Below are 21,523 nucleotides of genomic sequence, written 5' to 3'. Positions count from 1 at the left end.
TTTCTTTATGAAACTCAGAGTTGATTGAAAAGTCAATTTTCAGAGAGCAGGAAAAGTGAAAACAGAAACACAAAAGACATGATATAAATTATTATTGTTGAGGCGGAAGGAAAAACGACAACACCGTTAAAGAAGTTAAACAGTTGTACAAAGAGCGACAAAGCAGATTTATATATCATTTTCCTAACGGTCCAATCAATCAATCAATCAATCAATCAAATTTTATTTGTATAGCGCCAAATCATAACCAGGGTTATCTCGAGACACTTTACAGAAAGAGCAGGTCTAGACCGACTCTTTGTTAAGTTATTCAAAGAGAGGCCCAACATCAATCCACCATGAGTAGCACTTAGCAATTCGGCACATTGGCAGAAAAACTTCCTTTTAACAGGCAGAAACCTCGAGCAGAACCAGACTCATGTTGAACAGCCATCTGCCTCGACTGGATGGGCCGAACATGGGATAGAAGGAGATGCAGGATAGAGACAGGCAAAGAGAGCAACAACAACATATGTTCTTGTTACCACAACAACATATGTCCTTGTTACATGAACAACAACAGACACATACTTATGGTTACAATGCCAATAATAGTGGTAGACTAGGGTGAAGATTGGCTAAATAAATAAATAAATAAATAAATTAGCGAGAGAAGCAGAGTAATGATAAAGGCTGAGGTAATCGTAATTGTAACAGTTGAAGTCAACAGGTCTACTATTAGCATTAGCAGCAACAATAATGATACTATGGGGAAGGCTGATGTTAGTAGTTGTTGCAGTCGAGCAGGTCCACAGCAGCAGGTGGTCTGCAGCAACGATCCTCAGGAACCTTCAAGACAAGGGAGCACAAGAACTCCCGGGAAGATATGTGGTTAGTAATGTTAATGGGACCAGAAGATACAGAGTTAATGAGCTGCATTAATATGACAGATAGAGAGAGAGAGAGAGAGAGAGTCAGAGAGAGAGGAAGAGAGAGAGAGAGAGAGAGAGAGTCAGAGAGTCAGAGAGAGAGAGAGAGAGAGAGAGAGAAGCTTGGTGTGTCAGATCCCCCCGGCAGTCTAAACCTATAGCAGCATAACTATGGGCTAGTCCCAGCCTGAGCCAGGCCTAACTATAAGCTTTATCAAAGAGGAAAGTTTGAACTCTTAAAAGAAGAGAGGGTGTCTGCCTCCCGGACCTTGACTGGTAGATTGTTCCAGAGGAGGGGGGCCTGGTAATTGAAGGCTCTACCTCCAACACTACTCTTAGAGACTTTAGGTACCACAAGCAGGCCTGCATCCTGGGAGCGCAATGTTCTAGAGGGGTAATATGGCACTATGAGCTCTTTAAGATATGATGGTGCCTGACCATTAAGAGCTTTGTAAGTAAGAAGAAGGATTTTAAATTCTATTCTATATTTTACAGGAAGCCAGTGCAGAGAGGCTAATACAGGAGAGATGTGATCTCTCTTCCTAGTTCTTGTCAGCACACGTGCTGCAGCATTTTGTACCAGCTGCAGAGTTTTTAGTGGCTTATTAGGGCAGCCTGATAGTAACGAGTTACAATAATCCAACCTGGAAGTAACGAATGCATGGACGAGTTTTTCTGCATCGTGTTGAGACAAGATGTGTCTGATGTTTGTTGTGAAGATGAAAGAAGGCTGTCCTTGATATTTGTTTTATGTGGGAGATGAAGGACATATCCTGATCAAACAGAACTCCCAGATTCCTAACAGTAGTGCTGGATGCCAGGCTGATGCCATCTAGGGCAGCTATATCATTAGAGAAAGAGTCTCTAAGGTGTTTTGGGCCGAGCACAATAACTTCAGTTTGTCTGAATTAAGTAGCAGAAAGTTTCTAGTCATCCAGACCTTTATGTCCTTAAGGCATGCTTCTAGTTTAGATAGCTGATTGGTTTCATCTGGCTTCATAGACAAGTATAATTGAGTATCATCTGCATAACAATGAAAATTAATGGAGTGTTTCCTCATGATATTACCCAGAGGAAGCATATATAAGGTAAAAAGAATCGGTCCGAGCACAGAACCTTGTGGAACTCCATGACTAACTTTGGTGTGCATGGAGGACACATCATGAACATTAACAAACTGAGATCGATCTGATAGATAAGATTTAAACCAACTTAGTGCAGATCCTGTAATGAACATTAACTGTTCTAGTCTCTGTAACAGGATGTGATGGTCTATCGTGTCGAAAGCGGCACTAAGATCTAACAGGACGAGTACAGAGAGAAGTCCTCTGTCTGAAGCAGGAAGTAGATCATTTGAAACTCTCAGTGCTGTCTCAGTGCTGTGGTGGACTCTAAATCCTGACTGAAAGTCCTCAAATAAACTGTTGTTATGAAGAAAGTCACATAATTGATTAGCGACTGCTTTCTCAAGGATCTTTGAGATAAAAGGAAGGTTAGATATAGGTCTATAGTTAGCTAAGGTGCCTGAATCTAGGGTAGGCTTTTTAAGAAGTGGCTTAATTACAGCTAGTTTAAAAGACTGGGGCACATAGCCCGTCGATAAAGACATATTGATCATATCTAGTAAAGAAGTGCTAATTGAGGGAAAGACTTCCTTAAGCAGCTTGGTTGGAATCGGGTCTCAAAGACAGGTTGATGGTTTAGATGAAGAGATCAGAGAATTTAGCTCAGGAAGGTCAATTGGAGAAAAACAGTGTAAACATCAGGTTTTTGAGCAGTTTCCAAAGATACATCTGCACCAGGTAACAGCAGGAGGTTACAAATTTTGTCTCTTATCTTTAGGATTTTGTCATTAAAGAAGCTCATGAAATCATCACTGCTGAGGCCTATAGGAATACTTGGCTCAGTGGAGCTGTGACTCTCTGTCAGCCTGGCTACAGTGCTGAAAAGGTACCTGGGATTGTTTTTATGTTCTTCTATGAGGGAGGAGTAGTAGACACCTCGAGCATGCCGTAGGGCCTTCCTGTATTTATTAAGACTATTTTGCCAGAGTAAACGAGACTCTTCTGTTTTGGTGGATCGCCACATTCTTTCAAATTTACGCGACATTTGCTTCAAGTTACGAGTTTCTGAGTCATACCATGGAGCTAGCCTCTGTCGTTTAATAATCTTCTTTTTTAAGGGGGCAATCGAGTCTAGAGTACTTCTCAGCAAACCTGCAGGACTATCAACAAACTGATCAAGCTGAGAGGGACTAACATTAGCATCAGAGCTTTCTGTAGTAAACAGATGTGGTAAAGAATTGTTTCCTTAAATTTAGCTACAGTCCTATCAGACAAACATCTTGTGAGTACATTTTTGTTAACTGGAGAGTAGTCGGTTAATAGGACATCGAATGTTACTAAATAGTGATCTGATAAAAGAGGATTTTGTGGGAAGACAATTAAGTTTTCGGTTTCAAGGCCATAAGCTAGAACAAGGTGGAGGGTGTGGTTAAAGCGGTGAGTAGGCTGGTTTACACTTTGAGTGAAACCAATAGAGTCCAAAAGGGACAGAAATGCTATGCTAAGACTATCATTGTCAACATCTACATGAATATTGAAGTCCCCTACAATAATTATTTGATCTGAACTCAGGACTAAATCTGATAAAAACTCTGAGAATTCAGTTAGAAAATCAGAGTATGCGCCAGGAGGGCGGTATACTATCACAAATAAAACAGGCTGTAAAGTTTTACAGGCTGGGTGTGAAAAACTCAGAACAAGGCTTTCAAAAGAGCTGAAACTAAGTTTGGGTCGAGGGTTGATTAGAAGACTAGAACTGAAGATAGCTGCCACTCCACCACCTCGACCAGTGTCTCGAGGAGTATGAGTATTAAGATGACTGGGAGGAGTGGATTCATTGAAGCTGACATATTCTTCCTGACACAGCCAAGTCTCAGTTAAAGAGAGTAAATCAATATGATCATCTGATATCAGATCGTTCACTAATAGAGCTTTAGATGACAGGGATCTGATATTTAACAGACCACATTTAATTCTCATATTTTTTGGCATAACTTCGGTTGTTGTTTTAATTTTTATTAAATTTTTTTGATTTACTCCTTTTTTATTTGAGTTTGAATTAACTGTAATAACAGGCCTGGGTTGGGGGGCAGACACAGTCTCTATAACATGAACATTGTGGCTGGGAAACTGCTCACAGGGAAGCTCAGAGGAGTGTGTAGGACTACAGCTCTGCCTCCTGGTCTCAACTCTGGTTTGTCAGGTTTTACGACTAACAAACTTAGCCATATTATGAGACAAAAGAGCTGCACCATCCAAAGTGGGATGAATGCCGTCTCTTCCGATAAGACCAGGCTTTCCCCAGAATGTCTGCCAGTTATCTATGAAGCCCACATCGTTTGCTGGGCACCACCTCGACAGCCAGCAGTTGAATGATGACATGCGGCTATACATGTCATCACTCGTCAGATTGGGCAGGGGTCCAGAGAAAACTACGGAGCTGGACATTGTCTTTGCAAATGCACACACCGACTCAACATTAATTTTAGTGACTTCCGATTGACGTAACCGGGAGTCATTAACGGCGACATGAATTACAATCTTATCAAATTTACGATTATCCTTTGTCAGCAGTTTTAAATTTGACTCGATGTCGCCCGCTCTGGCCCCAGGAATACATTTCACTATGGCCACTGGCTTCGCTAACTTCACGTTTCTGACAATTTAGCTGCCAATAACCAGAGTTTGTTTCTCAGCGGTTGTGTCGCTGAGTGGGGAAAACTTGTTCGAAACGTGAAGTGGTTGGTGGTGGACTGTGTGCTTCGTCTTGCGGCTATGCTTCCCTCTGAGAGTAACCCAGCCACTGCATCCCGGCTGCTCGGGAGTTGCCGGGGGAGAAGCTACGCTAGGTCGGCCCGCACCGGCTACTGGCCCTGGGGGCTTGCTGCTGATTACAGCAGCTAGCGATGCTTGGTTTTCCAAGGTGCGGAGCCGCGTCTCTAATTCCGTGATCCTCGCCTCCATAGCTCCAAAAATACTACATTTCATACAAGTACCCTTATCCGTAAAGGAGGTCGAGGTAGAGCTAAACATCTGACACACCGAACAGGGCAGATCAGGAGAGCAGGAGGGAGAAGGAGAAGACATTTCAATTGATTAAGCTAGCTGCTAAGCTAACGGCTAAGCGAGTATAAAGTTAAGGGTTTAGCAGATATGACGCTAATGCAACAACGAGAGTGCTTGATGAAAACTAGTGTCTGTTAAAGTACACAGCAGCTGAATAACCACAGTGATGATAACTACAGCAGATTAATCGATTTAGCTCGAGCTCTAGCAGCAGCTACAAACAGCACAGGACAACACAGTAGCAGCGAGAAAACAGGAAATGACGCAATGACGCAATACGCTCACCTCCAAGGTATCACGATTACAGACTGAGGCTAAGGCTAATAGTTCCAATGGTATCAAGCTGATAGACCTAGGCCTGGGGTAAAGCTTAACGAGTCCAAGACATGGTATTACGCTAACAGACTAAAGTTATAGCTAATAGGTTCTGGAACATAGTAGCATGCTAACCAACTTGAAGCTAAAGCTAAAAGGTCCCAGGACATGCTATCAAGCTATTTACCTGAGGCTAAAGCTAAAAGGAACTATGATATGTTATCAGTAGTAGCCTGATGCTAAAGCTAGTAATCCAAGGACAAAGTATCAAGATAATAGAAGCTAACAGGTTCTTGGACACAGTGTCATGCAATCTGACTGAGGCTACAGCTTTATGGTTCAAGGACATGTAATCATGTTAACAGACTGAGGCTAAAGCTCAAATCGTCTTTATTTAAAACAAAAAGATTTAAATGTCTATATTTGGGATCTTGACAATAGTTTTGGGGCTTCTTTGTCACTTCTTTAAATCAGAAAAATATCTGAGATAACAAACATGTTTTTAACTTCGGGAACAAAATAAATGTTTTACAAATTAACAAACGGCTTTATAATGCCCGTGGGTGAGATCGTAGCTGACATTTATAATAGACACACCTATATTAAGTCATGAGAAGCTATCCTTTCATCACACTCTGTTATGAACACAATATAAACATTATATGTATATAAATAATTATATTGTACATGGAAAACTTTGTGTAAAATGTCAGAAATGATACATTCAAAACAATGACTCGTGAACAAAACAAACAAATGCCGTTTCATTTAAAAATCGTTACGTGGATAAATGTAGACATTCAGGGAACTGAGCATGTTCATTTGTTAGTTTGAAATCATGAGGACTAAAAGGTCCCAGGACATGCTATCAAGCTATTTACCTGAGGCTAAAGCTAAAAGGAACTATGATATGTTATCAGTAGTAGCCTGATGCTAAAGCTAGTAATCCAAGGACAAAGTATCAAGATAATAGAAGACTGAGGCTAAAGCTCAAATCGTCTTTATCCTAGAGCTAGGTGAGCCACTTAGTTCTGGTGTTGTGGGTATGATTAAAGAAGATTAAAAGATTAAAGTGTAAGGATGGAAATAACTGATGAGTTTAACAAATGTAACTAGAAGATGAATTCCTGAAGAAGGCTGTGAAGGCTGTATGCTGAAGAGCTGACGCTACACTGCTAATGCTGCAGGTCAAAGTTGAATGAAGGTTGAAAGAAGCTGACGCTGCGTGTTGAATGACAGATGTGCAATCATTCCATATATGTTGAACAGATGAGGCTAAACTGAATGACATGTTTAACGCCTGAACAAGATGTGTGTGTGTGTGTGTGTGTGTGTGTGTGTGTGTGTCTCCAAATGAACTCAACAGTTGCCGTGGTGATGGTTAACTGGTGTGACAGCATATGTTCGTCTACTTTCTTTTTTTTCTCCTTCCACATTTTTCAACGTATTCAAACCCTTCCAACATTAAAGCGTTCAGCCCGTTCAGGATCGGTGCGCTGTGACTTTATTAGAAGTTATTCCAAAATATATCCCGAAAAAAATTCCCGTCTGAGTGAATGAGGAAAATGTTCTGAATTAACACAATTCCCACAGATGTCAACCCTTCACAGCTCATTCATACGTTCACTTAGAAACTCCACTTTTACAATATTCACACATCTGTCGTTTTCATATAATTCAGACTTTATTCTCAGTCACCTTTCAAAGCTCTTAAAGTCTGTGTGAAACATGGCGGAGCGCGTGATGTCATCGTCAGAGGGGCGAGGCTGTTGAAGAATAACGTGGACACCTTCTAAACAAATTGCAGCTGAGCCCACAGTGTTCACTCACGTCAGAGGTGTTCTGGTGCTGCCCACCTGTCACAGAAACTGCCCCATCTGCTTTAATGTCATTTCACTGCCCTGGCCACATTTCTGGCAGTAGAGACATTAATTACCTGACTGCTTCATCAGAGTGTCACGGTGCTCTAGTTCAGTTGCCCTGATTGCATACACACTTTCACACCGCGGGGTCTGATGGAGCCTCCCTGTAAGTTTCACATCTCAAATGTTGCCAGGGCAGCGAAATAACATTAAAGCAGATGGTGAAGTTTCTGTGACAGGTGGGCATCTCCAGGCAGAAGTGTAATTTTTTTTAGTTTCGATGACCCGTCCAACAGAAGCAGCACAAGAACACCTTCGATTCGATGCTAATGTTATGACTGTGGAGGGCACATCGTGGCTCAGCTGCAGTTTGTCTACAAGGTGTTATTTATCAGCGGCCCCTCCCCTCTGACGATGACATCACACACTGTCATTGATCATTTTTCAGTGATACTTTATGAACTTTGAAACCTGACTGTGAAAAAAGTATCAATGATATGAAAAAGTTGAAATAACATGAAGAAAGCTGAAAGATGTGTGAATGTTTTAAAGGCAGAATGGAGTTTCTAAAGGAATGTATGAAGGAGCTGTGAACATTTTCTAACATTCATTCAGATGGGAATTTTTTCAGGGAAAAAACAGGAATATCTGTTGGTATGAATGAGAAAATATCCTGAATGAGCTGAACGCTTTAATGTTTGAGTCAGATATATCAGGTCATCTCAGGGTATGTGTCTGACTGCAGCGCCGTGTTCATACAGCCACGATGTTCACTCGATGTTCACTCGATGTTCACTCGATGTTCACTCGATGTTCACTCGATGTTGTTCTTGTGTCGCAGTGTTTGGATCTGAAACCAGACGATGGGTGGCACGTGGAGCGTTTCTCAGGAGCAGGGGAAGGAGAATGAGAGGAAGGGAATTGAGCTGTTTGTGAAGAAACTCAAGGACGGTCCCGATCTCAGAGTGGACAAGAGTCTGGTGATGTTCACCGGGCTGGCTTCTTTGGACAGCCTCCGACAACACTACGAAAATAGGAAAATGGAGGCGGGCGACTGCGCTGCAGACTGGATCAAAAACCTGGTGGAGAAGCTGGGCGCCTTTGCATCATCTCCTGAAGTAGTGGGACTCGGAGCGCTGGCCATCGCCGTCCTCATCGACATTATTTCCTTCAGTCGGCCTGGGGAGAGCGTTAAGGACGCGCTGCGCTGTGTGTTTGCAGAGGAGAAGGCCTCCGACGTCCGGGATCTGATCGACGAGTGTCTGAAGAGATGCACGATGCACATTGGGAACCAAGACAAGCTGAGGAGCGACCTAGAGCAGATCGAGTGCCAGCTGAGCGTCGCTCTCACCAAGCTGAAGAACTCCATGGTGATGGACGGACACGTGTCGAATCAGGCTCTGAAGGTCTGGGTGAACGGGGCGGCCTTCCACGTCCAGGTGCTGATTCACCTGGTGAGACTTGGAGGGACTCAAACCTGTAAACCCATAGAGACACTCCTCTCGGTTTACCAGAGAGACCTCGACTCGCTCTTTGAAAAACACAGTGAATTGATCAAAGGAAAGTGCAGTATTATAAGTAAGAGTAGGCCTTTTGGCTTTTATTGTCTGTTACTGATGGATGAAGACTCAAATGTTCACTACATGGATCCTTTTGTCAGCTACGAGAAATACCTGGAGGCCTATTATGATCACAGGTACGGCCGACAGAAGTGCGACATGCAGAAGCACTTCAGAGACGTGGGACAGAACCTGCAGGAGCTGCTTCTTCAGAGAGGCTCTTTCAGGGTCGACTGAGAGATCAAAGAGGTGCAGCACACGGCCAGAAGACTGGGACGGTCGAGCGGTCGGTCGGGGACATTAAATCAGTCGGTGCTTGACTCGGTTGTTATCTCTGAGCTGTCCCGTCTTTGCTCAGACTGGACGTGACTCTGACATCCTGATTGTTTGTATTCGGACTCATCGCGGCCTCCTCGATCTTTGTGGTGTGTTGACTCGGACAAGACCTGCCACTTAAAGCAATGACCCCTGACTGAACTTAAACTTGGATCAAAGTGATCCCACTCCTGCTCTCAGGTTTGACACTAACTGGAGGTTTGATCAGATAAAAACAAAGCTGGATCACCTGATCTGATTTAAGAATCCCTGTCTTCCTTTGAGCGAGCCTCTCTGGGCTCTGAGTCTGTCTAACCTGCGACCCCATAGAGAGACTCCTCTCGGTTTACAAGGACGACCTGGACGCAGTGTTCGAAAAGCACCGAGAAATGATCAAAGCAAAGTGCAAAGTGGACAAGGAAGTGATTGAACTTGTAGTGACCGTTAGATATCTGGTGGATGAAGAGTCCAACCAGTACATGTTAGGGCACAGAACATGGTCACAGGTACGGCAGGCAGCAGCGCGACATGCAGAAGCACCTCAGTGACGTGGGACAGAACCTGCAGGAGCTGCTTCATCAGAGAGGCTCCCTGTACGTCAAGTCTCAATCAAAATTATATTGATTATTATAAGGCTACATAAAATAAAATACAACACATAAAATATACAACAATATACCATGTTTATAGCATTCTGTTTGTCTGTTTTAAAGGCTTCAAAAATCTACTTCCCTGTACTTCATCATACTTATATTTAACATATAAACCTATATATATTTTGTGTGTTAGCATATATACTATACTGCACATTTGTCATTATTTCATATTAATATTATGAAATATTATAGTTTCTGTTGCTGCGGTCACATTTCAGCTCTCTTACCTGCAACAATAAATGTTTGTCTTCAAACATGTCCTGAGTTGCTTCCTCTTCAAGGTTTCTCGTTGAAACGGCCTACAAAATAATCTCCTTTCCTACATTACCCACAATCCCCTCTGCAACAGAGCAACTCCACGTGCTCGGGGATTTAAACAAGTATCTACTCCACGGAGCCGCGAGAGGAGGGGCTGAAAGTGTGTCACTGGGGCACGAGGCTCTCCCCGCGGTCACATGTCCCCGTTTTCTGCCGCGTGCGGGCACGACCGCCTCCGCACATTCACCTCGTCATCATCCAGCAGCCTGCATGTTGCGCGCGCGCCCCGTTTGAAAAAAGTACACAGAGGGCAGCAAATGACAGGCTCCTCGTGCGGCAGACAGACATCACTAGTGTCAAAGTCAGAGAAAGAGTAGAAAGATAGAATAATGCAGTAGAACCACAACAGAGACGCGTCTTCTTCTTCTTCTACGGTTATTAGTCCTCCTGGTCTACTTCGTTTGTGATGCGGGCGGCGGAGCAGAAAACAGCCGGGATTGTTTAAAAAACGTTCTCGTGCGAGACTCTGTTGCAGCTGAAGATGACGACGACTGCCATGGACACAAACAACAACACAGGTAAACAACACTTCCTCCCAGGCAGCCCCTCACCCTTTCCTTCCAAAATTGCAGCGAAGTGATGCCAGAAGCGGTGCGCGCGCGGAGTGTTGGTGTGTAACTGGTTCAGAAAGTGCCGAATTGTCCTTTCAGGTGTGAAGGTTGTTGTCGAGTTTGGTGGAAACCTGTCTACCTCAGTTTTCATGTGTGTGTTTGTTCTTCACTAAAAACGTCAGATTCTGTGCGGGAGTTTGCATCAGGAGGTGAGGCTGCAGGTGTGAGCGCGCACCTATGTTAAATGTTTCAGTGTTTCCATGACTTGTGATAACACTGGGAGCTATTAACATAACACTGTATCAGTAGAATTAATAAGTAGCTGAATGAGACTCTTTAAACGCTGACTGCGCCGCACCGCTCTGCGCATGTGACGCGTAAACACCGGGCCGTCGAAACTACGATACGAACAGTGAATTAAAGCTCCTGACGCGCTGCTGCTGCGTTTTGACCGGAGAGCTCCTGGTGCGCTGCTGTGACGCGGGACAGGTGAACGTGAGGCAGAATGAGACATGAAACACAATAAACTGAGAATCCTGTTTTTAAGTGAAGAAATGTTTTAAGACTTTGTGAGGAGAGTTTAAATCCCGGGTCAGCTGCAGCGTCACTCTGGCTTGACCCGCCACATGTCATCACGGGGACCGTCACCGTGACTCCGGTTGTGTTTCGAGGAACTGGGTCACGATGACAGGAGCCGGTCGCTCGGTGTCAGGTGGACCAGCAGGATGTGTGTGTGAGTGAGTGTGCGTGCTCCCTCCCTACACCACTGCGGCAGTTGCCGCTTCACATGGACCGGCAAACCAAGCCATGTGCGCTTTGTTTTCACTGAGCTCCGCGCGCTGTGATTGGCTGCTGCTCGGACTCAGCTCATTGCATAATTCTCCTCCCGTTAGTGTTTCTGCCTCTCCTCTGAAATCACACCTCCAAAACATGTTAGTTAGACATTAATACATTTATAATATGTTAACATGACTTCTTGAATGTGTGTTTACATTCAAAACTCATTTAGACTTTTGGATTAAAAACTATATTTTATTTCTGTAACAGGAACATGTTTAAAATCATTTAATTTACAATGTTTACCTGAAAGTTTAATGTGCTGCTTTTTTATATTAAGCTTGAATTAAGTCATATAAACGTGTATTTTTATGGTATATTAACAAACATGTCTCTTTGAATGAATAGCGTATATCATACATCAGTGTTATCCTCTGTGTGGGTCATTTTTAAATATGTGATTTTTTGCATGTAGTTTGGCGTAGAATGGGCAGACCTCCTCTCCAGGCCTCTCCCCCCTCCCTCCCCCGTGTCAGAAAGTGGAGCAGCAGCAGAAACCAATCGGCCCCTCTGCTTTACCTCTGGTTACCACGGTTACACCAAACAGAGGATTTATCCTCATCCTCCTTTAATAAACACTTTCATGAGGTCTTAGTAAAAGTTAAAGGGTTTCATCGTTCAGGTGGTTGACACACCTGCAGAACACTGATTGGATGATACTGGTCACATGGTAGCCAGGCCGCTGTGAATGAGTCAGTGATGAAGAACTTGAATGAAGCAGTCTCTAATCTTACCTTTACTCCTAAGGTCACCCACCCCTCCTAAAACGAGCGCCGTTTCTCTGCAGGCTTTATTTTGAAATGCTAACCAAAATGTATCATTGCTAAGTGACCGCTTTACTTTGAAAGTCTAAGTAAATGTTGCATTTATACAGTATTATTGATAACATGACGGCTTCATTTTGAAAGTGCACGTTGCATGTTTATCACTGCTTACTTGAAGATGACCCCTGCACGTGCGAACCAGACACTAGAGGGCGACGTAGAGCATCGTAGTTTAAAGCATGGCGTGCTAACGACCAGGCAGACATAACTGATGCTTTAGGGGAGAAAATGTGTTGCACGAACTGTTCTTCTGAGTGCAGCTCTCTGAATGGATGACAAAGAGTCATAAAATCAGGTTCAGACATTGAAGTTTCCTTCCTAATGGCAACCTTGTTGTCCTGTAGGCTAGCCTGATAGCTCGTTAGCTTCTGTGGTGTCCTGAATCACTGTCGTAGACGGTATGACCTCGCAGTAACCTGACAGTTTTCTCTCCACAGAGAGTAACTGACTGACTTTTAAATCTTTTTTTCATTTAGGAGATTAACTTAAAAATATGCAGATTTAAACTAAAATAATTTCAGTGTTACAATCTCAGAACAAACTATGAATAAAGATGATGTGTAATGACTTAAAGATCAAACGATGGTGTGCAGCATAATCCGGTTTGAGTGTCTCTGAGTGAGGCAGGTTCGGCTCCAATCAGGGACATTCAGTCACATGTGCACACATGTAAACCCCCCCCCGACTGCTCCACCCACTGTTCATCTGAGTGTGTGTGCTGGTGTAAACTCCCTTATAGGGCGTTTTGAGGGTTAATTTTATCACAAGAAGTGTGTGTGTGTGTGTGTGTGTGTGTGTGTGTGTGATGAATGGAGGAAACGTGAGAGAGCAGCATAGGGAGGGGGAGGTGTGTGTGCGTGGGCGGGCCGGACTCGAGCCAGTCCCGTTGCAGAGTCTGCTGTGAGGAGGACTCACGTGTGTCAGGGGCGTGACAACACTCTCTCTCTCTCTCACTCAAACACACACACACACACACACACACACACACACACACACACAAGTCTGAGTCTGCAGGAGGGAGGGAGACATTTTACTGACACATATCTATAATATTCATGTAGTGCTGCAGGTTACTGTTGTTATAGTACTATAGTGCAGTGATACCTCTCAGTGTTTGTGTTAGCTTATGATGGTGTAATCACATAGTACTTCTGTATTGTTCAGAGCTCTCATGTTGTCCACATGTGTTTCTGTTAGCGGGACGTAAAGCGACAGATGTTGTTTATCTTATTCTGTATGAACAACACAGAGAGTCAACATGAACTGGTTACTGTAAAGTTAATGTTTTAAAAAGGAAACTAAACTAGCATTTAGCATAGCTAGCCCACAACTCAAGTGTTTCCCAGTATTAGTTACAATGTCTTTAACAGGACTACTTCAGTAGCTTGCAAGCTAACGGCTTCGCTATCAAAGAGACGTCATCATTATCACTATAACAATCGATCAACCAATCGTATGTCACTTTAAATATAAGGCGCGTACATTACTGCAGATCCATAAAGGTACTGTACTCCTGGAGTTAGCCAGTGAAACAACTTTAGAACACCAGAGCCTGTGGGCGGGGTTACTGCAGATGTTTGCCATGAGCATCGTGATACAGACGTTACGATTCAATTGCAACATTGTATGTAAGGCGAGATGTAGCACTCTTCCTGTTTGTTGATTTCCTGTTTTCTGTGTTTATATGCTATTCGTGCTAGCTTCTATAGTTTACAGGAGAGGACGAGTCAGACGTCTTTAGATTGCAACACGGCCATCTAGTGGTCGGGGGTTTAAACACAACACAAAGTGAACTCGCCGTCAGAAACATTTACGTTTTAAACGAAAAAAAATGTGTAGTGTTTTTAACACACGATACACTATCACAAATGATAAAACCACAATACCATGTGTATCGAGATTTTCTATCATAAGAACAAGTTACACAGATAGCTCAACACTTATAGATAGTTACTCTTTCCAAGACTGAGATGAGACTTCTATATTTCCTTTAAAGGTCTGAGATTTCACTACAAACACGAGGAAACAGGTGATTCAGTGTAAAGGGTTAATAATGTGTTTAATTTGAAAACAATATTAATGAAGCTGCTTCATAAAGTGTTAAAACCATCAACATGACAAAACTGAATCACCTTGAGCCGCACGTGACGATCAGACAGTCTGACTCATCAACATGTTTATTGTGTTTATGAGTGTGCTCTTATTGCAGCAGCAGCGTCTGTCTGAATGCTGTGTGTGTGTGTGTGTGTGTGTGTGTGTGTGTGTGTGTTATCACCTCTCAGACAGGCGTGCAGACAGAAATCACGTGCAGCACCCACACGTGGGAAACTCAAAGTGACTGCTGCTGCAGGAAGAGAGCGCAAACTACAGTAAAAACACCTGCTGTCACCTGCTGTAACTGTGCACCTCTGTGGTCCTGTTGTGACCTCACACTGTACACAGAGACAGGAAACTTTACTGATAACATCCAGTGTGATGTTCACTTTCAGAGGATATCATTATCTCTGACGTTCAGCCAGAATACCCGGAGAATCACCATGTTTTAAAGTTTCCTTCAGAATCAGAGTTATCCAGTTAGAGCTAACAGGAGCTGCTAACAGCTAATTTAGCAGATTCTTAATGGAGACAGTTTCACGAAAGAACGAGTTTTTACTCACCACATCAAAGGCAACGTCCCCAAAGCATTATGGGAGCTGTAGTTAGAAACACTTAGAAGATGATTATAAACTAAAGCTAACCCAGGGAGGGAACCAAACAAACATTCAGACTAAGCTGTTCTTTATGTGTACTGCTAATCAGCTAATGTTAGCAAGTTGTTACTAAATATGTAGAGCCAATGACTAGCGAGTGGAACTAGCTAACCAACTGGAAAAGATAACCTGAGCATGCTAATATCTGAGCTGTTTAGAGTGATTGTTGTTAGCAGCTACTTGCAGCTAAATATATACAGCTACTAACTTCCATGTGTGTCTGTTGTGTCGCTGACTGCACCAGCTGACGTTAGCATGTTTACATCTGAGCTGTTTAAATGACTGATGTTAGCATTTAGTTGTTAATACCAGGTGTATCTTTTGTGTAGCTAACTAAACTAACTGACCTAGCTTGTTAGCATGCTAAAATGTGAGCCATTTACAGTAACTGTTGTTGACAGTTAGTTGTAACAAAATATTTACAGCCACTATTTTACAGGTGTAACTGTTGTGTAGCTAACTGAACCAACTGACAAAGCTAATGTTGGCGTGCAAATATTTTAGCCAAGAAGAACTATGGATGTTATTAATCAGTTGTTTCTAAATCTGAAGCTAACATTAAGCTAACATTAGCATATTTATATCTGAGCCTCTTAGATTGTTAGCTATCACTTTTCCCCAAATACTTACAGCCACTAACACCTGGGTGCTACTATTCTGTAGCTACGGAACTAGCTAAAACAAATTCTGTTAGCATGCTCATATCTAAGCCGTTTACGATGACTGATGTTAGCATCAGTCTAAATATGCACGGCCGCTAACTAGCAGTTTGAACTGAAATGCAGCTAATTGAACCAGCTGACCTAGCTAACGTTAAGTTTTTGTTTATATATATTATAAGTGAATCTACTGAATCTATAGTTTGGTTTTCTTTACACTCATGTTCTATTAGACATGCTGTGTCCATGAGGAGGGAGGAGGAATCTACTCACCTCAGGCTGTTCCTCCCTCCCTCCTGTTTCCAAATGTCCTAGACATTCCTAGAAAGTTCTTTTGTTTTGAACTTTTACAAATGAACAACCCCTTCCCGTTCCACCCTCTTTACCATGGCTACAGGAAAACAGAGAGGCCCCATCTCCATCTACATAAATACCACACACACACACAGACACACACACACACACACACACACACACACACACACAGATGCCCACTAAAAGTTCTTGTTGTTTCCACTGACAGGCTCAGGTTGTTCTTCTAAGTGTGTGACAACATGACAGAAAGGATCCCTACAGAGATAGACCTTTTTGTTACAGAGGAAGATGATTGTTTTAACCACACACAGACGTTACATCGCTCTCTGCACACACACCAGACTCCATTCGTAAAAACACTGATTTTACCTCACAGGACACAGGAGCTGCTGCTCTAACGCTGCCTTGCTGGTTTTTGTGTGTTTCAGAAATGTTGTGTTGTATCCAAACTACCCATTAGTCAGATCATTTAGATGTAACTGCCTGGCAGCCGTCAGACGTTCTTGTTCCCCTCAGGATGAACTGTAATAACTCCTGATCCTCTTACTTATCAGCCTCAGAAGGAGTTTGCTTTCACTGATAATGTGCTAATGCTAGTATGCTAAACGTTATGCTAAATAAGTTGCAGGTCATCACCTCTAACCTCTCTGCTCCTCTCTGCAGGAGGTGTGATCTCCTACGTGGGTTCCTGTGGAGGCTCTCCAACCCGGACCAGTCCAGTCTCCATGTACAGCGAGAACTCAAACTCCCAGCCCAGCTTCACCTCCTCCTCCTTGACTCCCTCCTTCCTCAGCAGCAGCTCCAGTTCAGGCTCTGCAGGAGACGATGGCTCCTCCTCGGCCTCCTCTTCAGCAGGAGGCTCACCACGAGGGCGAGACGACGGAGGCTCTCAGAGGGCGTCGCCCAGCAAGTCTGTGGCTAGTCTGTCCAGTAAGTTAAACTATTAACTGTGATCGTTACATGAGTGAGCCTCAGACAGAGAGCAGAGTACAACAGCTGATCCTAAAGAGTGGCCAGATGAACAAACAGCCTAACCCCAATGAGCTGTTCCCCAAGAACAAACTCCAACTTATGAATTAAGGAACTGACCTGTTGAATAAATAAAGTTTTACCTTAAAGTAGTTAATTTGTAGTTAATATGTGTGTGTGTGTGTGTGTTTCAGAGCTGAATGGCTTGGTGTTGCTGTGTAAGGTCTGTGGAGACGTGGCCTCAGGTTTCCATTACGGAGTTCATGCATGTGAAGGCTGCAAGGTGAGATGTTCTCACACACACACACACACACACACACACACACACACACACTATGAGCCTGCACTCTCATCGCTCTCTACAGTAAATGTAAAAAAAAACAACCCTTCTTTGACACCTGTGAACTTTTAGCATCCTGAAGTGATTCTGCTTTTGTGACGTCATGTTGTTTGTTCCGTCTCCTCTTACATATTCACATAAGGAAAAACACGACCTCTGTCTGTCTGTGTTCCTGTCTCGCTCACCTGTCTCTCTGTCTGACCTGTCTGTCTGTCTGCGTGTCGTCCTGCAGGGTTTTTTCCGTCGCAGCATCCAGCAGAACATCCAGTACAAGAAGTGTCTGAAGAACGAGAGCTGCACCATCATGAGGATCAACAGGAACCGCTGTCAGCAGTGTCGCTTTAAGAAGTGCCTGTCTGTGGGCATGAGCCGGGATGGTGAGCACCAACCTGTCTGTCTGCACACCTGTCTTTGTACTCATCTGTCTGTACATCTTTTCCCAAACCTGTCTGTCTGCATGCCTGCCTTTACACCTATATATTTGTATACCTGACTGTGTGTACACCTGTCTCCACACCTGTGTGTCAAATGATCTAAAACTACATCTCCTCCTCCTCCTCCTCCTCCTCCTCCTCTTCTGTCCTCAGCGGTTCGTTTCGGTCGGATCCCGAAGCGTGAGAAGCAGAGGATGTTGGCTGAGATGCAGAGCGCCATGAACAACATGGTGAACAACCAGCTGCAGAACGACTTCCAGCAAGCCAGCCTCTCCTCCTCCTCCACCTCCTCCTCCTCCTCCACCTCCTCCTCCTCCTCTCCCTGTCCGAGGATGACCATTGCCCCCCAGCCTCAACCTTCAGCCCTGCCTCTGGCTCCTTCCTCGCCCTCCCCTCCTGCCCCAGCCTCCTCCTCCTCACCCCCTCCTCTTCCCCCTCCTCCTCTTCCTCCCCTCCCCTGTCAGAGCCCCTCCCCCTCCTCCTCACCTCCCCCCAGCCCCGGGCTGGACACCACGATCAGTGCCATCGCCCGCGCTCACAGAGAAACCTTCATCTACGCTCACGACAAGCTGACCAATCCGCACGCACGATCTCAGCAGAATAACCACACCCACCAAGGCAACGGGGAGGCGGAGCTCTGGGGGCCCAACAGGTGCCCAAACGGTTACCATCCCAACGGCCTCAACACCATCTATCACCATAACAACAACCTCGGGACTGGGCGCTACCTGCAACAGGACAACAGCAGAAACATCACACATCATCACCACAGCAACGGGAAGAGGAGCCTACATAACAGCAATCTGATTGGAGGAGAAGGGCTCGGTGATCATGTGATCCAGGGGCAGAACTGTCCAATGAAGAACCGCACGGGGATAGTGTTGGTGAGAACCAATGAAATAATTATATTGAAACTAACAAGTCAAAGGTCATGATAACAAGCTAACAAATTAATGCTAAAGCGATCAGGTTCCAAGTGATGGTACCATGCTCACAGATGATAACCTGAACCACCTGCTGCCAATAGTCACTGTTCGCAGGCTGTGATTGGACGGTCGATGTTCAGGTGAACTGAAGGACCTCTCCTCTCTCTCCAGGCCTGTCCCATGAACATGCGGCCTCAGGCCGACCCCTCAAAGAACCCCCAGGAGATCTGGGAGGACTTCTCTCTGTCCTTCACGCCTGCTGTCAGAGAGGTGGTGGAGTTTGCCAAACAGATCCCAGGATTCAGTACTCTGTCCCAGAACGACCAGGTCACACTGCTGAAGGCGGGCACCTTCGAGGTAAGGCAGACAGTTTGACCATGTTGACAATGATTGTTACCACATGCTAAAGTTACCACCTAGTTAGCTAAGCTTAGCTTAGCTTAAAGAAAGAGGGAAACAGTTAGCATGGCTCCATTTAAAGGGAATCAGCCGTTTCCGCATGTTTGCAGTCTTTATTCTGAGCTAACTGGCTGATTTGACCACATTAAATATAGTATCGGCCTCTAGTGGTCATTAGAGGAACTGCAGCTCATTCTTTCTTCTTTGTCCTCCCAGGTGCTGATGGTGCGCTTCTCGTCCCTGTTCAATGTGAAGGAGCAGACGGTGACCTTCATCTCTGGCGCCACCTACAGCCTGGTGGAGCTGCGGACGATGGGGATGAGCGAGCTGCTGGGGGCTATGTTTGACTTCAGCCACAAACTGGCGGCGCTGGAGCTGAACACCCAGGAGCTGGGACTGTTCACTGCCGTGGTGCTGGTGTCTGCAGGTGAGGAGGGCAGGGTGCCTTATCACCTGAAGTCGCTAAGCCCCGCCTCTCTTAGTTGCTGTTACTAAACTGTTGATCTCTCTGCGACATCACATGACATAAATGTGTCAGAGGTACCACCGACTGAACACACGGCAGCCATGTCCCTCCCAATCCAGTCATGTTTCAGGTTACAACGTATCTGATAACCTGTGAGCCTCGATCGGCTGTCTTGAGCATTAAGCCATTTACTAGCTAATATTACCATGAGCCAGGAGATGGCTAAAAGCTAACATTACCATTCGGCAGTTTTACATGCTAGCAGAGGCGTAGATTCCTAGCTAACATAACAGCTCTGAATTTACTAATCAAGTCCTAGCTGAAATAATGTTGGCTAGGACTTGATTGAATGCTAATGTTAGCTGTAGTAGCTAGCTAACAGGTTGTCCCTCCCTTTGTCTGCTCAGTTGCTTATTACTTGTGAAGCACTAAAGGGACAACTATTCTCAGATAACTGACACCAGCACAACATTATAAAAGCATCTGATGTCCCCACCTTCAGGATGATGTCAGAGGAAAATGGCTGCTGTATGAATACAGTTAATACTTATTTATAAAACAGCAGAATAAATGTTCTGTTACTATCCCAGATCACTGAGTCAGTACTGCGCTCACGTAGATTCGTTACATAATTAATACCGGTTTTGAAGTCTGAACGGTGTTCCTCATCTCCTCCTCCTCAGACCGGTTCGGTATCGAGAACGTGGCATCGGTGGAGCAGCTGCAGGAGAACCTGATCAGAGCTCTGCGCTCGCTGGTCAGCAAAGCGACAGCCGGAAACAACCATCACAACGTGGAGTCTCCGCGCTTCACCAAACTACTCCTGAAGCTGCCCGACCTGCGGACACTCAACAACATGCACTCCGAGAAGCTGCTGTCCTTCCGCGTCGACGCCTGATGACCTCACAGTGACGTCACGGCACTCTCACATCAGCATGACTTCCTGTGGTCGCTGATACTAAAAAGTATGATATCATATGGTGCTCTTTATCGCCATGTGCTGATGATGTCATTGCAGCCAAAATGTTTGGGACTGCAAAGTGATGATGTCATCAGCAGAACTGTGGAGCACATGGCTCCCCGCCAAAATAAGAGTCTGCAGCTTACAGGGTGGCAGCTTGGCTACCAGGGCACATCGTGACCGGCCAAGTTAAAGGATCAGTCTGGCATTTTGGGAGTGCTTTAATTTAATATAGTGTAGCTTAGCACACTGGAAGCAGAGGGAAACTGCTAGCCTACCTCAAATGAGACATGTTCCAGCAGCAGTTAGCATCACGGTTTTATGTCGTTGCCAAACAAAAACCCTGAGGACATATTGGGAAACGAAGGAACCTTGTGTATCATTAACTGGTTGTAATATACTTTATTTTTAATGGGATTTTGCACAGAGCTGAATTAAAGCCCAGAGGACTTGTAACCCAGACAGCCCTCTGTACAGGAACCTGTGCCTGAATGAAGGTTATTACAGGTCAGAGCTCTGTATTGCTAACTAGCTGGAGCGAGGCTAACCGTTTCCCCTGCTTTCAGACTTTGTGCTAAGCTAGGATAAAAACATCCTGGACCAGTCTCTGTGCCAGATAAAGAGATAAAACTGATCTTCTGGAGAAGAAGAGGATTGACTAAAAGGTTGGGCTCTTCCTGTCTGAACATCATCAGGAGAAAACATCCAGAACTTCCAGGCTCAGCAGACGGACGCTGGCGCTTCACGTCATCGTCCTTCCTTTGTGATCAAGCAGAACATTTGTTGTCTGAGTCCGTTAACACCAACACCAGCCAATAGTATGAAGGAACAGCAGTGACGGACATCCCCACTGACCAATGAGACGGAGAAGGAGGGGCGATGTGTTTCTGTACAATCAGAAAGTCAGACGTTCCAGCGCGCTGCTGTGAGCGTCTCTAAAAACATTATGCAGCAGATTCTGTATAAAAAGTGTAAATATCCAGTTATGCTTGAAACCGTGTTGGACACACAAAGATATATTATACATCT

The 21,523-nt window shown here is 44.5% G+C and overlaps 1 protein-coding gene across 1 annotated transcript; it reads left to right on the top strand.

The window, feature by feature from the left end:
- Positions 1–10,532: 10,532 nt before the first annotated feature.
- nr1d1 (nuclear receptor subfamily 1, group d, member 1) lies at positions 10,533–20,431 on the top strand. The gene is made up of 8 exons (XM_069676075.1): positions 10,533–10,581; positions 16,663–16,929; positions 17,163–17,251; positions 17,541–17,685; positions 17,896–18,626; positions 18,840–19,025; positions 19,284–19,494; positions 20,217–20,431. The coding sequence occupies exons 1-8, from the start codon at positions 10,545–10,547 to the stop codon at positions 20,429–20,431; spliced, it is 1,881 nt and encodes a 626-aa protein (XP_069532176.1). The 5' UTR covers positions 10,533–10,544.
- The last annotated feature ends 1,092 nt before the right edge of the window (positions 20,432–21,523 follow it).

The sequence above is a fragment of the Semicossyphus pulcher genome, unplaced genomic scaffold (assembly GCF_022749685.1).
Source record: "Semicossyphus pulcher isolate SPU_LCO1_2020_fin unplaced genomic scaffold, fSemPul1.0.p SCAF_25, whole genome shotgun sequence".
Taxonomy (NCBI): Eukaryota; Metazoa; Chordata; class Actinopteri; order Labriformes; family Labridae; genus Semicossyphus; species Semicossyphus pulcher.
The sequence above is the reverse complement of the archived record's forward strand: the minus strand, read 5'-3'. Positions and strand labels throughout refer to the sequence as shown.